Source organism: Thalassophryne amazonica, chromosome 11 (assembly GCF_902500255.1).
Source record: "Thalassophryne amazonica chromosome 11, fThaAma1.1, whole genome shotgun sequence".
Taxonomy (NCBI): domain Eukaryota; kingdom Metazoa; phylum Chordata; class Actinopteri; order Batrachoidiformes; family Batrachoididae; genus Thalassophryne; species Thalassophryne amazonica.
In genome coordinates, this window is record NC_047113.1 from 80,102,868 (window position 1) to 80,121,233 (window position 18,366).

Here is an 18,366-nt window from a genome sequence, read left to right on the forward strand (position 1 = left end):
AGAATCTGATGGAATAAATACATATAATATCTAAAATTATGAGCTTTTAGCTGTCCCTCACCTTGAGGATGAAGGTGCGTTCGGGGGTCTTGATGTGGAAGGTGCCTCTCTCTGCCTTCAGCGGGTAGGTGAAGGTGGCACTGCAGAGGTCCACTCTGCCGAGCGGCGTCACATCCTGTGACGTCCGGTAGTAGAACAGCTGATTCTTTTTCTCCTCGTAGGTGAACCAGCGCTGCTTCCAAGACTTCAGTGGGCCACCCTGCTTCTGCAGGAAGCCACACAACTTTGGTTCAGCTGTAGAGGCCAGCCCTGGATTTGGGCAAGACTGGACCAGCTCACAGGAAGTCTCAGTGGTCAGCGGCGGAGCGAGCATTGACGGATTGTCTGGCCTGCTGTCTGAAGGAGAGAGGAGGTCGTTGACATGGCCTACAAGAGCAGTCTGTTGGATGTTCAGGTCTGTAGGAGGAGGAGCCCCCTGAGAAGGTGTCTTCTGAACTCTGTGAGCAGGACACTGGACGTTTTGCTCTTCTTGAATAAGAGCTGTCTCCTGGTCTTTTGGAAGAAAATTATGGATGTTTTGCTGTTCAAGAGCAGTTAAACTGTTTTGCATTTTGGGGAGATTTTGGTTGTTTTCTTGTTTTGCAGGGGAAGTTTGTTGGGGCATCAGGTGCACCGTTGGAGAATTTTTTAACTTTTGCTTGTCTGCAGGAGACACCCTCTGGTCATTGAGAGGACAATTCTGGAGGTTGTGTTGTTCTAGAAGAGGACTGTTTTGCTCTTTGGGGGGCTCTTTGCAGTTTAGGGGTTTGACAGGAGCAGGAATCTTTTGGTCTTGTTTTTCAAGAAGAAAGGTCTGCTGGGCCTTCAAGTCTACAAACGGATCTTCAGCCTCTTGGTCTTGGAGATCAAACATATTTGGCTGTTCAGTCTCAGAAATATGGAGGTCTGGGTCCTGCTGTTCACTAAGTATTAATGCAGATACATTTAAATCTTCAGTGGCAGGATGGAAAAGGTAATTTTGTGTTTCCCACTTTGAAAGAAAAGGGTCTTTGCAGAATTGGTGTTTCTGAAGATCATCTACTTGACAAGTATTGTCTTGTTTTAGTTGATCTAGCTTTAGTGGGGCATGTTCTTGTTCCCATTGATCTGTCGGAGAAAGATGTTGGAGTTTCAGTTGATCTTTTGTAGGAAACTGTGGATTTTGCTCATCTGTCTGAGGGGAACTTTGAGATTGATGTTGATCTTTCAAAGGAGGAACCTTTGGGCTATTTAGATTTGTTGGATGAGGCTGTTTTCCGTGTTCATTTTTTTGTGGAAGATCACTTTCTTGTTGTTGATCTGCTCGAAGAGAATCTTCTGGATGTAGTACACCTATCAAAGGAAGCTGTAGTTTTTGTTCCTCTCTTCGTGGAGGATCTTCTGGTTTTTGTTGCTTGGTCAGCTGAGAATTTTCTGGCTTTTGTTGCTCTGTCTGTTGAGGATCTTCTGGGTTTTGTTGCTCTGTTTGTTGAGGATCTTTTGGGTTTTGTTGCTCTGTTTGTTGAGGATCTTCTGGGTTTTGTTGCTCTGTTTGTTGAGGATCTTCTGGGTTTTGTTGCTCTGTTTGTTGAGGATCTTCTTGTTTTTGTGGCTTTGTCAGCAAAGGATCTTCTGATTTTTGTTGTTCTGTCTGTTGAGGATTGTCTTGTTTTTTTTGCTTTGTCAGCAAAGGATCTTCTGTTTTTTGTTGCTCTGTTTGTTGAGGATCTTCTGGTTTTTGTTGTTCTGTCTGTTGACGATTGTCTTGTTTTTTTTGCTTTGTCAGCAAAGGATCTTCTGTTTTTTGTTGCTCTATCCGTTGAGGATCTTCTGGTTTTTGTTGTTCTGTCTGTTGACGATTGTCTTGTTTTTTTTGCTTTGTCAGCAAATGATCGTCTGGTTTTTGTTGCTTTGTCAGCAAATGATCGTCTGGTTTTTGTTGCTTTGTCAGCAAATGATCGTCTGGTTTTTGTTGCTTTGTCAGCAAATGATCGTCTGGTTTTTGTTGCTCTGTCTGTTGAAGATCTTCTGGTTTTTGTTGCTTTGTCAGCAAATGATCGTCTGGTTTTTGTTGCTCTGTCTGTTGAAGATCTTCTGGTTTTTGTTGCTCTGTCAGCAAATGATCGTCTGGTTTTTGTTGCTCTGTCTGTTGAAGATCTTCTGGTTTTTGTTGCTTTGTCAGCAAAGGATCTTCTGGTTTTTGGTGCTTTGTCAGCAAAGGATCTTCTGGTTTTTGGTGCTTTGTCTGTGGAGGTTCATCTGGCTTTTGTTGCTTTGTCAGCAAAGGATCATTTGGTTTTTGTTGCTTTGTCAGTGGAGGATCTCCTGGTTTTTGTTGCTTTGTCAGTGGAGGATCTCCTGGTTTTTGTTGCTTTGTCAGTGGAGGATCTTCTGGTTTTTGTTGCTCTGTCCGTGGAGGATCTTCTGGTTTTTGTTGCTTTGTCCGTGAAGAATCTTCTGGTTTTTGATGCTTTGTCAGTGGAGGAACTATTGGTTTGTGTTGCTTTGTTCTTGGATGATCTTTTGGTTTTTGTTGCTTTGTCCATAGATGATCTTTTGGTTTCTGTTGCTCTGTCCATAGATGATCTTTTGGTTTCTGTTGCTCTGTCCATAGATGATCTTCTAGTTCTTGTTGCTCTGATAGCTGAAGATCCTGGTAGCTTCCATAATTGATTGCAGCTGTTCGGTTTGGTTCTTCTGCTGCCCGATCAGCGTCGACAGGACTCACATCTGTCCGCTGGCTGGGCAAACTCAGTATGGCATTCTGGTTTTTATGCTGCTCATTTCTTTCAGAGGTTGCTGGAGCTGAGATCCCATCAGTTCGGTCATGCATCTCCTGCTTAGTGTGGGCAGGAAGTGAGTGAGACGGGGCAGCACTGGGATTTCCTCCTGGGCTCCTTTCATCCATCCTGCTATAAACAGAAAAACACAGGGAGTGAAACAGAAAGAAATCCACATAACTGTGATCACGCATGGAAACACAATAAGTACGACAGCATTTCACAGTTAAGGCTGAAAAACAAGCAGACTGAAAACATCATGAAGAAAGTAAGATAAAAACAAGATTAGATTTTTGTGGAATTAAATGCTGTATTTTCAACAGACAGACAGACAGACACCTCTGTCCAGTGACCTCATGACTCCATAAGATCTTCCCAGGCATCTCTGGACCTCAGAGACATGAAGGTCAATGCTGAGATCAGTGAATGTCTCCACAAGTTCAACTCTTTGACCACATACAGATAGACAATCCCATGGTGACGGAATTACAATCAGAGGAAAATTTTTAATGGCGAGCCAAAATGGGGCCAGATTTTACTGTCACCATAGAATTACCCAGAGAGACACACTTCTGATGGCAGAGTCCAGGGAGTGACTGAGAGCCATACCATCCAGGACCATCACAAACCCAGACACTCTGATTCCACAAAGATCACAGCATCGTCCACCGAGTCCACCAACATTCAGTCAGCCGCCGCCGGCCTCCAAACAGAAAATACCAACAGTCCATCACCAAAACTATTTGGGGAAAAGCTGTTTTTATTTGCATTATGGATTCACCTGATCCTGACATCAGTTAATTAAATGTTAACAAAAATACCACGTCACAAAATTTGTCGGAATCCAGGTTTTTCTCTGTCCCATCGACCAACCAGTAACCAAAAATATTCAGCTTGAAGACAAACGTCTGTAAAAACTCACCAGGTGAGTGTCTTGATCGCACCTGAAGGGGCGTGGCTCTGTTTAACAGTTTGTCAAAAACAGTAAATCTCTTCGTCGGTGTGGAGTTTGTTTCTTATTTACCTGTTGTTGTTGTTTACTCGTTGTTCTGTTGCTGTGTCTCGTGCCGCCACACAGCGGCGCGTCCACAGTTCTTTCGTTTTTCTCCCCGCCTGCCTCACCCTGCTCAGTGTCGCTCTCACTGGACCGACATCTCTGTTGTTTTAGCATTGTGGGATAGCTGCTCGCCCACAGGTTGAGCTCGCCGGACTACTTTCGCGAAACTGCTCAGAGTGCCGCTCTCGTTGGAGAAACAACATTCAGAATGTGTCTCTTTGTCCCAGATAGATCTCTTTCAGTGCAGCTTCTTGTTCTGACTTTAATATGAAGTTAACACCCAAGTTTTTCACCACCAACTGTAAATGGTAATCAAACCATTCCAATTGTATCTTTCTGAACTCTTCCGCATCAAACTCCATCGTGTCAATGTTTACAATGTGCTTGAACAAGGTGAAGGTGCTCATAAACTTTGTACTTAAATATTTATTATGGCCACTCTTAAAACTTCAGTTATCTTTATAATTTTATGACTGGTAAATGTTAAAATCGATTTAGATTAGATCTACCCTCACAGGAATATATTACAATTATCTGGGAACTACTTTTTGCGCAGGAATTCATCAAGCACGTCGGCCGCGGGCGCGTACTAACACAGAATACCCAGAAACTGGCTAGACGTTCGGCCAAAAAGAGAACGTCTATGTTTGGTTTGCCATAAATTATGCTAGTGAGAGGTCGTGAGAGTGTGCGCCTACCTGTTACTGAAAAGAGACTTCCTGTTTGACATTTCAAAATAACAACATTGTTCACGGTCATTTGACAGTCACACTGTAATTCACTTCAAAACAACTTAAACTTTAGTTTCATTCTGCCAAACCATAGTTATCAATTATTTAAAAAAAATCACAACACCAAATATTTATCTAAACAGTAACTGCTCATAGAAACATTAATTCAAAATGTAAATACATTTTTCTTTATTTCCGGCTGTGACGGGGAGGACTGATGAGCTTTGACTCTACAAACTAATAATTATTAAGCAATGAAATCCATAAATTAAAATTAGAGAACTCCTGGAATTAAACTCACAACAACACACGACTGAAATAAACAAATACTGAACATGTTTTGTTTTGTAATAAAAAACAAAATACAGGGTTCATTATCCTGTATATTGTTGACTTCTACCCCCTAGTGGTCAAACTACAGCACTACACATGGAAAGAATTCCAGCCAAGTAATAATAATAATAATAATAATAATAATAATAATAATAATTTACATCTATATAGTGTCATGTTTTACTGAAAAGGACAAACAATTATTTCTTACATGAGATTGAAGTTTAGTGCTTATTTTATACCACAATTTATTATATATCGTTTTGTAGTCTTCAAGTTTTGTTTGTTTTTTAAATTTATACCTGTTACTTTCACAGTGCAACTGAGTGCAGTTTTGTATCTTGTGTTTTTCTTTCATTTAATTTCACTGAGGCATAATGTTTTCTTTGATCTTTTTCGTATATACCCCGTTCTCCCATCAGAGGGCGCTCCACATGAAATTCTTCCTGAAGGGGGGAGGGGTAGGTGGGCCGATGCATGAGCATGGCGACATATTAATATTTAGGTTTTAATACCTACTCCTGTATATTATATGTTGTTTATTATACTTAATATTTAACTATATATATATATATATATATATATATATATATATATATATATATATATATATATACGAGGTCTATTAGAAAAGTATCCGACCTTATTATTTTTTTCAAAAACCATATGGATTTGAATCACGTGTGATTACATCAGACATGCTTGAACCCTCGTGGGCATGCGAGAGTTTTTTCACGCCTGTCGGTTACGTCATTCGCCTGTGGGCAGTCTTTGAGTGAGGAGTCGTCCACCCGCTCGTCGATTTTTTTCATTGTTTAGGAATGGCTCAGAGACTGTTGCTTTGTTTGATAAAAATTTTTTCAAAACTGTAAGGCACAACTGAGTGGACACCATTCAATAAATTCAGCTGGTTTTCGGTAAAAATTTTAACGGCTGATGAGAGATTTTGGTCTGGTAGTGTCACTTTAAGGACGGTCCACGGCGCCTGACGGCGATCTGCGCTTCGAGGCGGCAGCGTCTCGCCGTTTCAAGTTGAAAACTTCCACATTTCAGGCTCTGTTGACGCAGTAAGTCGTCAGAGAACAGAGAACTTTCAGAAGAAGTCGGCATGAGGAGTTTATTCGGACATTCCATTGTTAACGGTCATTTTGTAATGAAAGAACGTGCGGGCAGAGTCGCATGTCGGGCCGGACCTGACCGCGGGGGGTCGCGGCAGGAAAAACACCTCCGTTGGAAATCTTAACGGGCAAGTTGGAACATGCCCAAGCTGTTAAACAATTTCTCAGTTACTCACTTGTTGAAAGCCATTAAAAGCCGCCTGAATTCTACAAATGGTTTTCAACACGGAGGTGTTTTTCCTGTCGCGGCGCACACAGATTTGCCGAGTCGTCACGGAAACGACTCGGCGAATTTGCGCGTACGTCTTTCATTAAAAAAATGTCCTTAAACAGTGGAATGTCCGCATAAATTCCTCATGTCGGCCTCTTCTGAATCTTCTCTGTTCTCTCACGATGTCCTGGGTGAATTAAGCCTTAAATTAGGATGTTTTCAGCTCGAAACAGGCCGACGACAGCGCCTGGAAGCGCTGCAGGACGTCCCGCTCCATGGGAAGTCCTTACACCGACAGAAACACCCCATAATCTCTCATCAGCCGTTAAACTTTTCACAGAAAACCAGCTTAATTTCTCGAATAGTGTCCACTCGGATATTCCTCACAGGTCCAGAAAAAATTTTGATAAAGCAACGCGCGCCGTCTCGAGCAGCGTGTGAAACAAAGGAATTCAGCCGAGAGGGCGGGACCACATCTCACTCAAGGCCTGCCCACAGGGAAATGACGTCACCGACACGCGTGAAAAAACTCACGCATGCGCACAAGGGTTCAAGCATGATTGGTGTAATTGCATGTCATTCAAATCCATATAGTTAAAAAAAAAAATAAAAGGGTCGGTTTATTATCTAAGAGACCTCGTATATATATATATATATATATATATATATATATATGGTAGTGTGGAGTGTGCATGCCCTCCCCTACCTGTTTTTGGTAGTGCGCACCTGGATTCTGATTGTGTTTGATGGGAGCCAGGGATATAAATTCAGCATTGTTTTGTGGCTTTGTTCATCTTTTGTTTCCTGGTCTCTCCCGTGAGGCAGCATTGAAGTGGCTTTACATGCTGTGGTGACTGCGTGTGTTCATCATTTTCTTTCCTCTCTGGAACTTTGGGTGGCTCTTTATTAGTGGCTTGGAGTGCTGCTTTACTCTGAGCACTACTGCAGCTTACAGCTGCTGTTGTTCACGGGCGTGTTTGGGTCACCAGCATCTGATTTGGGGTAAGCGGCCGCCTTTGCCTTTTTGGCCCATTCAGTTGTCTTTTGTCGTTCTATAATGTCATTTTTTTTATAGCGTGGCACTTTGTGCGCTTGTACGCACGTTGTCTGGAGGCTGGCAGTGCGGCTCCACTGGGGTCTTGAGCAGACCGGTGCGTCTTCTTACTGGTGAGTTGCTGGTTTCTGTCTTTTATAAACAATTATAAATTATTTTGGTCTGCTAATGTGGTGTTTACATCACAGCGGGACCAGGCTGCACCTCCCGCGGTGGCTGCTGGGGACAGCTGCGTCGGCTTGATCATTTAGAGGCTGGCCATGCCTTGCGTAACTCCTGCTGCTGCTGATTTCCTGGATCCTGGGTGTTTGACCAAGCTGCATCTTATTAACAGTCTGGTAACAATTTGGACATTGTAGGGGTTACAAAGCCAGAGGTGGGCGAAAAAAAGAGAAACATATCGCGTGCTGGCATTGTGTTCCAAATTTATCCCATACCTGTATTTTAGAGTGTCATTTTTTTTTTATCATCGCCCTACGTGTTTAATGTGGTTTTTAACTGTAATATATTGTTTGGTTTTTTTTGTGTGTGTGGGTGAGAGTTTTGTAATTTTATTGAGTTTGTTTTTTTTTTTTTTCCACTTAGTGTTTCTTTTCTATATTGGTAAATGGGGTGATTTTAACTATCAAGGTTGGGAATAAATAAAGGTATATTCTTTTTATAGTTCCTTTTGGTCTCTGTTCCCCTTAATTCAAAAAGGTAAAAACGAACCTGTCTGCCTTGTGCAGGGTCCTAGGCCTATCCTAGGTGGCGTTGTCAGCAACTTTGTCAATCTGTTATTAGGTCTCCAACCTGAGCGCTATATCGCGCTCTCTCTCTTCCACCCTCCTGCCACATTTTTGGCGTTGTCGGCAGGATTACCAGGAAATTAAGGGGGCAGAGACCTTTTATTTTGTTAGTAGTATTGGTGGTTTAAATTGTTAGCTTTTTATGAAAAATCTATCAGAACAGCGGAGGTGGTTAGGACCCAAACTTTTAGGATCTCTTTTTTTGGGGGGGGCTTTTGGCATCTTTCTTCAGTTGACATGGAGGAGGAATTGCTGCAGTTAAAAGATCTTGTTTCACAGCTTCAAGCAGATAATGAGCAACTCCGTCGGGAGCATGCAGTGGCTTTGGACCCACATGGGGGCGCCTCTCAGCCGTCTGGTTCAGCAGTAAATACAGTGTCCCCTCTTCCTGCTGTCACAGAGCGATTTGTGGTCGTACCTCGGGACCGTAGCTGCCCTATGTTTAATGGAGGGACTGGGCTGGGGATAACTGAGTGGGCCGAGGAGGTTGAGGCGTGCCCGACATCTGGCCGCTGCTGACGTGCTTTGTTTGTTTTTGATCATTTGGAAGGAGAAGCCAAACAGGAAATTAAGTTCCGTCCACCTGCTGAACGTGGGGACTCTGATAAAATTCTTGCCATTTTGAAGGAGCTTTATGGATGTCATCAATCTTACATCACTTTGCAGCAATATTTCTTTGCTCGGTACCAACTCAAGGGTGAGAGCCTTCAGTAGTTTTCGCTAGCTTTGATGGCTCGGGTTAGACAGCAGGCACCAGGTGGGATCCCTAATGCTGAGGTATTGCTTTGAGACCAGTTTACTGAACACGTACTTGATAGTGCTTTGCGTCGTGAGCTAAAACAACTTGTTCGTAGGCAGCCAGACATTAGATTGATGGAGCTCCGGTGGGAGTGCGAGGGCCTACTAAGTGGTGCTAGAGGCCGTAGTTATTCTGTTCCCTCGGCTTTTGGCCTTCAGTGTGGCGTGCAAGGCAGTGTCCAGTCAAGTAAGCAGGGTGAGCCACCAGAGCCTGGTTTAAGAGAGCTTATGGACATAATAAAGCAGCAGCAAGAACAGTTGAATAGACTTACTCAAACTGTTGTATCATTGCAGGCCCCTAATTCCTTAGAGTAGCTCAGGTTCAGTTCCATTAATGTGTCGGCAAACAGGACACTATGCTAGGAACTGGACCTGTTCTTGGGTCTTTAATCAGCATCAACCCAGGCATGATAATCTGGGCTCAGGTGGGGAACCCTTAGGCTCACAGTTGGATACCGCCAGCGGACTGATTGCGCAATGTTCAAATATAGATGTGTCAATCGGGGGTGTTGTGGACACTGGTTCTATGGTTTCTACCATTACAGAAAGTTCATGAAGCATTTTGCAATATGGGGTCAGGACCGCCTCCGTTCCTGTAATTGGCTTCAGCTTAGAGCAGCAAATGGGCTGGCAATTCCTTACATTGGCTATTTAGAGCTTGATGTTGAGCTGTGTGGTAAGGTTATTCTGCATTGTGGCATTTTAGTGGTTAGGGACCCCCCCTGGTGCTGTTTCTTCAGTTCCTGGTGTTTTGGGGATGAATGTCATCAAGCGTTATGGTTCGCTTTTTACTGCACTTGGCTCATCTCTTTTTGATACACCGGCTGTTTTAGAGGCCCCTAAATCGGTCCTCATTGCGTTACAGAAATGCCATGAGGTGGGTCCAGTTGAGGATTTGATGACCAGTACGGTAAAGGGCCGGGTAGACGAGTGGTGCGGGTGCCTGGAGGTACCATGAAGTTGGTGGCTTGCACTTGTTCAGATGAGTCTGATGGAGTGTTTTGTTAGAGCCACCAGAGACTGGGTTAGCCGCGGGTTTACTTGTCTCCCCATGCCTAGTGAGAGTGGTTCGAGGGACTGCATATATCCCTGTGGTTAATGTGGGGATGAAGGCCGTCCTGCTTTACCCACGGACCACACTTGGTAGTTTGGGTGTGGAGCAGATTGGGAGCTTGCCAGCTGGGGTGACTGAGGATAGAACTCTGTTGGCGTCTACAAATTCTCATGTTTCGCCCTCTGTGCCTGATAGAATAGTATCTCTGGAACTACCTGCTTTAGGAGTTCAGGAGAAGGTGAAGTCATTGTTGCAACATTGAGTCAGTCTTTGCCCAGCATGAAAACGACTTGGGATGTACGACTCTCCTATCACATGATATACCCCTGGTGGATGATGTTCCAATTCGCCAGAGGTATCGCCGTATCCCGCCTTCTGAATATGAGGCAGTTAAGCAGCATATAAATCAGCTGCTGGAGTCTCAAGTCATTCGGGAAAGCAGCAGTCCGTACGCTTCACCAATTGTATTGGTGAGAAAGGATGGTGGCCTACGCCTTTGTGTGGATTACTGTTTGCTTAATAGTAAAACGCGGAAGGACGCTTTCCCCTTGCCTCGGATCAAGGAGACACTGGATTCGTTGTCAGGCGCTGTCTGGTTCTCTACACTCGCTCTAGCCAGTGGTTACAACCAGGTCCCTGTGACTGAGGCAGATCATCCTAAAACGGCCTTTTGTACCCCTTTTGGCCTTTTTGAGTTTAACAGCATGCCTTTTGGCTTGTGTAATGCCCCAAGCACCTTCCAGCGGCTGATGCAGAGGATGTTTGGTGACCAGCAAGGTCAGTCTCTTTTGCTGTACCTTGATATTGTGGTCTACTCCTCCTCTGAACAACATCTTCAGCGTCTGGAGATGGTGCTTGGGCGGCTTAACACAGAAGGCCTGAAGGCACGGCTCGAAGTGCTCATTTTTCCAGCGTAAGGTGGGGTACTTGGGCCATGTCATCTCGGACCAAGGGGTGTCGACGGACCCTGAAAAGATTAAAGCTGTCTCAGTGGGAGCGTCCTACCAATACCTCAGAGCTGCAGTCGTTCCTGGGCTTTGCCAGTTACTACCACCGGTTTGTGGAGGGATTTGCCAGGTTGGCGGGCCCTCTACACCGGCTGGTGGTTGAACTGGCAGGTACAAAGTCCAAAAAGGGTTTGGGAAAAGCTTTAGAGGCGGCATGGACTCCGCAGTGTGAGCAGGCACTAGTGTCTGCGCCCGTTTTAGCTTTTGCAGATTTTTCTAAGCCATTTATTTTGGAAGTGGATGCTAGTTATAGTGGACTGGGAGCTGTTATCTCCCAAGAGATAGACAGTGGAGTAAGACCAGTGGCCTATGCCAGCAGGGGGTTGCGGCCCACTGAGCGCAACATGGCAACTTACAGCTCCATGAAGTTAGAATTCTTAGCACTCAAGTGGGCCATGATGGAGAAGTTCCGTGAACACTTGTTGGGTCACAAGTGTATAGTGTACACTGACAATCCCCTGAGTCATTTCCAGACTGCAAAATTGGGGGCTACGGAGCACCGATGGGCTGCTCAGCTGGCTGCCTTCGATTTTGAAATCAGGTACCGTTCGGGTTGAAGTAACAGAAATGCTGATGCCTAATCAATCAATCAATTTTTTTATATAGCGCCAAATCACAACAAACAGTTGCCCCAAGGCGCTTTATATTGTAAGGCAAGGCCATACAATAATTATGTAAAACCCCAACGGTCAAAACGACCCCCTGTGAGCAAGCACTTGGCTACAGTGGGAAGGAAAAACTCCCTTTTAACAGGAAGAAACCTCCAGCAGAACCAGGCTCAGGGAGGGGCAGTCTTCTGCTGGGATTGGTTGGGGCTGAGGGAGAGAACCAGGAAAAAGACATGCTGTGGAGGGGAGCAGAGATCGATCACTAATGATTAAATGCAGAGTGGTGCATACAGAGCAAAAAGAGAAAAACAGTGCATCATGGGAACCCCCCAGCATTCTACGTCTATAGCAGCATAACTAAGGGATGGTTCAGGGTCACCTGATCCAGCCCTAACTATAAGCTTTAGCAAAAAGGAAAGTTTTAAGCCTAATCTTAAAAGTAGAGAGGGTGTCTGTCTCCCTGATCTGAATTGGGAGCTGGTTCCACAGGAGAGGAGCCTGAAAGCTGAAGGCTCTGCCTCCCATTCTACTCTTACAAACCCTAGGAACTACAAGTAAGCCTGCAGTCTGAGAGCGAAGCGCTCTATTGGGGTGATATGGTACTACGAGGTCCCTAAGATAAGATGGGACCTGATTATTCAAAACCTTATAAGTAAGAAGAAGAATTTTAAATTCTATTCTAGAATTAACAGGAAGCCAATGAAGAGAGGCCAATATGGGTGAGATATGCTCTCTCCTTCTAGTCCCCGTCAGTACTCTAGCTGCAGCATTTTGAATTAACTGAAGGCTTTTTAGGGAACTTTTAGGACAACCTGATAATAATGAATTACAATAGTCCAGCCTAGAGGAAATAAATGCATGAATTAGTTTTTCAGCATCACTCTGAGACAAGACCTTTCTGATTTTAGAGATATTGCGTAAATGCAAAAAAGCAGTCCTACATATTTGTTTAATATGCGCTTTGAATGACATATCCTGATCAAAAATGACTCCAAGATTTCTCACAGTATTACTAGAGGTCAGGGTAATGCCATCCACAGTAAGGATCTGGTTAGACACCATGTTTCTAAGATTTGTGGGGCCAAGTACAATAACTTCAGTTTTATCTGAGTTTAAAAGCAGGAAATTAGAGGTCATCCATGTCTTTGTCTGTAAGACAATCCTGCAGTTTAGCTAATTGGTGTGTGTCCTCTGGCTTCATGGATAGATAAAGCTGGGTATCATCTGCGTAACAATGAAAATTTAAGCAATACCGTCTAATAATACTGCCTAAGGGAAGCATGTATAAAGTGAATAAAATTGGTCCTAGCACAGAACCTTGTGGAACTCCATAATTAACTTTAGTCTGTGAAGAAGATTCCCCATTTACATGAACAAATTGTAATCTATTAGACAAATATGATTCAAACCACCGCAGCGCAGTGCCTTTAATACCTATGGCATGCTCTAATCTCTGTAATAAAATTTTATGGTCAACAGTATCAAAAGCAGCACTGAGGTCTAACAGAACAAGCACAGAGATGAGTCCACTGTCCGAGGCCATAAGATCATTTGTAACCTTCACTAATGCTGTTTCTGTACTATGATGAATTCTAAAACCTGACTGAAACTCTTCAAATAGACCATTCCTCTGCAGATGATCAGTTAGCTGTTTTACAACTACCCTTTCAAGAATTTTTGAGAGAAAAGGAAGGTTGGCGATTGGCCTATAATTAGCTAAGATAGCTGGGTCAAGTGATGGCTTTTTAAGTAATGGTTTAATTACTGCCACCTTAAAAGTCTGTGGTACATAGCCAACTAACAAAGATAGATTGATCATATTTAAGATCGAAGCATTAAATAATGGTACGGCTTCCTTGAGCAGCCTGGTAGGAATGGGGTCTAATAAACATGTTGATGGTTTGGATGAAGTAACTAATGAAAATAACTCAGACAGAACAATCGGAGAGAGAGTCTAACCAAATACCGGCATCACTGAAAGCAGCCAAAGATAACGATACGTCTTTGGGATGGTTATGAGTAATTTTTTCTCTAATAGTTAAAATTTTGTTAGCAAAGAAAGTCATGAAGTCATTACTAGTTAAAGTTAATGGAATACTCAGCTCAATAGAGCTCTGACTCTTTGTCAGCCTGGCTACAGTGCTGAAAAGAAACCTGGGGTTGTTCTTATTTTCTTCAATTAGTGATGAGTAGAAAGATGTCCTAGCTTTACGGAGGGCTTTTTTATAGAGCAACAGACTCTTTTTCCAGGCTAAGTGAAGATCTTCTAAATTAGTGAGACACCATTTCCTCTCCAACTTACGGGTTATCTGCTTTAAGCTACGAGTTTGTGAGTTATACCACGGAGTCAGGCACTTCTGATTTAAAGCTCTCTTTTTAGAGGAGCTACAGCATCCAAAGTTGTCTTCAATGAGGATGTAAAACTATTGACGAGATACTCTATCTCACTTACAGAGTTTAGGTAGCTACTCTGCACTGTGTTGGTATATGGCATTAGAGAACATAAAGAAGGAATCATATCCTTAAACCTAGTTACAGCGCTTTCTGAAAGACTTCTAGTGTAATGAAACTTATTCCCCACTGCTGGGTAGTCCATCAGAGTAAATGTAAATGTTATTAAGAAATGATCAGACAGGAGTTTTCAGGGAATACTGTTAAGTCTTCTATTTCCATACCATAAGTCAGAACAAGATCTAAGATATGATTAAAGTGGTGGGTGGACTCATTTACTTTTTGAGCAAAGCCAATAGAGTCTAATAATAGATTAAATGCAGTGTTGAGGCTGTCATTCTCAGCATCTGTGTGGATGTTAAAATCGCCCACTATAATTATCTTATCTGAGCTAAGCACTAAGTCAGACAAAAGGTCTGAAAATTCACAGAGAAACTCACAGTAACGACCAGGTGGACGATAGATAATAACAAATAAAACTGGTTTTTGGGACTTCCAATTTGGATGGACAAGACTAAGAGTCAAGCTTTCAAATGAATTAAAGCTCTGTCTGGGTTTTTGATTAATTAATAAGCTGGAATGGAAGATTGCTGCTAATCCTCCGCCCCGGCCCGTGCTACGAGCATTCTGACAGTTAGTGTGACTCGGGGGTGTTGACTCATTTAAACTAACATATTCATCCTGCTGTAACCAGGTTTCTGTAAGGCAGAATAAATCAATATGTTGATCAATTATTATATCATTTACCAACAGGGACTTAGAAGAGAGAGACCTAATGTTTAATAGACCACATTTAACTGTTTTAGTCTGTGGTGCAGTTGAAGGTGCTATATTATTTTTTCTTTTGAATTTTTATGCTTAAATAGATTTTTGCTGGTTATTGGTAGTCTGGGAGCAGGCACCGTCTCTACGGGGATGGGGTAATGAGGGGATGGCAGGGGGAGGGAAGCTGCAGAGAGGTCTGTAAGACTACAACTCTGCTTCCTGGTCCCAACCCTGGATAGTCACGGTTTGGAGGATTTAAGAAAACTGGCCAGATTTCTAGAAATGAGAGCTGCTCCATCCAAAGTGGGATGGATGCCGTCTCTCCTAACAAGACCAGGTTTTCCCCAGAAGCTTTGCCAATTATCTATGAAGCCCACCTCATTTTTTGGACACCACTCAGACAGCCAGCAATTCAAGGAGAACATGCGGCTAAACATGTCACTCCCGGTCCGATTGGGGAGGGGCCCAGAGAAAACTTCAGAGTCCGACATTGTTTTTGCGAAGTTACACACCGATTTAATGTTAATTTTAGTGACCTCCGATTGGCGTAACCGGGTGTCATTACTGCCGACGTGAATTACAATCTTACCAAATTTACGCTTAGCCTTAGCCAGCAGTTTCAAATTTCCTTCAATGTCGCCTGCTCTGGCCCCCAGAAGACAATTGACTATGGTTGCTGGTGTCGCTAACTTCACATTTCGCAAAACAGAGTCGCCAATAACCAGAGTTTGATCCTCGGCGGGTGTGTCGTCGAGTGGGGAAAAACGGTTAGAGATGTGAACGGGTTGGCGGTGTACACAGGGCTTCTGTTTAGGGCTACGCTTCCTCCTCACAGTCACCCAGTCAGCCTGCTTTCCCGGCTGCTCGGGATCTGCCAGGGGGTAACTAACGGCGGCTAAGCTACCTTGGTCCGCACCGACTACAGGGGCCTGGCTAGCTGTAGAATTTTCCACGGTGCGGAGCCGAGTCTCCAATTCGCCCAGCCTGGTCTCCAAAGCTACGAATAAGCTACACTTATTACAAGTACCGTTACTGCTAAAGGAGGCCGAGGAATAACTAAACATTTCACACCCAGAGCAGAAAAGTGCGGGAGATACAGGAGAAGCCGCCATGCTAAATCGGTTAAGAGCTAGTAGCTACGCTAAGCTAGCGGATTCCTAAAAACACGCAAAGTGAATAATGTCTAAATAATTTAGAGGTGATTCAGCAGAAGGAGTGCTTTAGTTAAGACACGTAAAGATTACACTGGGAAACAAATCGTAATCTAGATAACTAGATCAATCTAACTGCGCAGATTAAACAGCTAACAGATACAGAAAAACACCGCTGTGCTCCGGAACAGGAAGTGATACAATACCGCAGTGAGAGCCAACCACCAGTAGAGTGGCAATATTCAGGCTCTGAAGCCCTGGTCCAACAATTGCCTGGTACTGCAGCCCCTTTAGCTTTGCAGCATGGTCCACTGTCACATCCAGTTGAGGCTGCCACTCAGTCTCTGGTTTTAGCCCTTCCAGGCTATTCCGCTTCCAACCTTAGGTCTTTACAGGAGAATGATCCTATTAAAAGAGGTCCTAGTGTTTTTGCAGTGGAGAATTCAACCTTCTGCTGTAGAGAGGCGGCATCTCTCGAAATGTGCTTTATTCTTGCTTCACCAGCGTAAAAGGTTTGTGGAGCAAGATGGGGTCTTTTTCCGGCAGGCTTATCGTCCTGATGGTGGGGAGGAATTTCTTCAGCTCCTCTTACCAGCTTCTCTAAGACATGAGACCTTAAATCTTCATCAGCAACATGGTCATCAGGGCATGGAATGGACTGCAGAGTTGGTCCGTCAACGGTGCTATTGGCCAGGCATGTTTAAGGATATAAGAGATTGGGTCCAGGAATGTGAGCAGTGGCAAAGGATGCTGGTTCAGCATCACACAGCTACATGGGTCACCTGCTTTCCTCGCGGCCCAATGAGATCCTTGCCATAGATTTTACGATGCTGGAGCGCTCGCAGAATGGGTATGAAAATGTTTTGATCATGACTGTTCAGTAAATTTACTGTGGCAGTTCCAACATGTGATCAAAGGGCTTCCACTGTGGCCCACATGTTGGTCTCAGAGTGGTTCTACAAGTTTGGCGTTCCAGGTTGTCTGCACTCTGTACGGTGTGGAAAAATCTCATACTACGCCCTACCATCCAGCCGGCAATGGGCAATGTGAGCGCTTTAATCGCACTCTTCATAATCTGCTGCGGACATTGCTGTTGCCGCAGAAGCAGGATCGGGCTTCTTCTTTGCCTTAAGTCCTCTTGTTATAACACCACATCAGAGTACAGGAGAATCTCCGTATTATTTGATGTTTGGCCAAGGCTTCCTATTGACTTTCTCTTAGGGAGGATTGAGGAGCCTAGATCAGGTGAGGTGCAAGGCTGGGTGGCTGAGCACCAAGAGAAACTTAGGGTTGCTTTTGGTTGCGCTCGGGAGCGGCTTCTTGCAGCTGCGAATCGTAGGAAAGAGCGCCATGATCGTGTGCGGTATGCACCACTGTCGGTAGGCCAGCAGGTGTATGTGAGGGATTATGCTGCACACGGGCGTCATAAAATTCAGGACTTGTGGAATTCGGTGGTCCATCAGGTGGTGAGTATTCCATCTGGGGAGGGTGCAGCTTACACCGTGGCTCCTGTTGAGAACTTGCATAAGGTCCGGAATGTGCATCGTGACATGTTGAAAGCTGTCTTGGGACCTTTGGAGGGTAATCAAGCTCCACCTTCCTCTGTACCAGAGGCAGCCTCACTTCAGGACTCTTGTTCCTCTGATTTTGAAGTGTTGCTCTTGGTTTCAGAATCCCATCGGCCTGTAGTTCCTCCTGTTCGCTTAGTAACCCCTGCCTTGTGTGTGACAGATTGCAATCGGAGTGGAGCACCTGCTCTAATAGTCATCTGAACCATGGTCTTCTGCTGATGTTGAGCAGCCGAGCACCGAACCACTCGTTCTACGGCTGGTCAACATTCAAATATACATCGGCTTCCTCAGCCTCTGGGTGGTAATCAGGCCGCTGAGCAGCTTGCTAGAGTTCCAGAGCAAGCTTCAAATCTTCAGGTTGCTATCTTTAGGCCTTGGTCTTGACCTTTTATCGTCGGGACGACAATATAAAGGTGGGGGGGTAGATGTGGTAGTGTGGAGTGTGCATGCCCTACCTGTGTCTGGTAGTGCACACCTGGGTTCTGATTGTTTGATGTGAGCAGGGATAAATTCAGCATTTTGTGGCTTTACATGCTGTGGTGACTGCGTGCGTTCATTTTCTTTCCTCTCTGGAGCTTTGGGTGGCTCTTTGTTGGTGGCTTGGAGTGCTGCTTTACTCTGAGCACTACTGCAGCTTACAGCTGCTGCTGTTCACGGGCGTGTTTGGGTCACCAGCATCTGATTTGGGGTAAGCGGCCGGCTTTGCCTTTTTGGCCCATTCAGTTGTCGTTCTGTCATTTTTTTATAGCGTGGCACTTTGTGCGCTTGTACGCACGTTGTCTGGAGGCTGGCAGTGCGGCTCCACTGGGGTCTTGAGCAGACCGGTGCGTCTTCTTACTGGTGAGTTGCTGGTTTCTTTTTATAAACAATT

General features: G+C 44.3%; 1 protein-coding gene across 1 annotated transcript in view; it reads right to left on the bottom strand.

Annotated features, from left to right (window-relative positions):
• The window catches only part of tbc1d2 (TBC1 domain family, member 2), a 105,723-nt gene extending 101,772 nt beyond the window's left edge, over nt 1-3,951 (bottom strand). Inside the window, exons 1-2 of the mRNA XM_034182270.1 lie at nt 3,823-3,951; nt 62-2,930 (exon numbers count right to left, since the gene is read on the bottom strand). Of these exons, the coding sequence (XP_034038161.1) occupies nt 62-2,926 (2,865 nt within the window). The 5' untranslated portion in view covers nt 2,927-2,930; nt 3,823-3,951. The remainder of the gene's footprint in view (nt 1-61; nt 2,931-3,822) is intronic.
• Between the last annotated feature and the right edge of the window lie 14,415 nt (nt 3,952-18,366).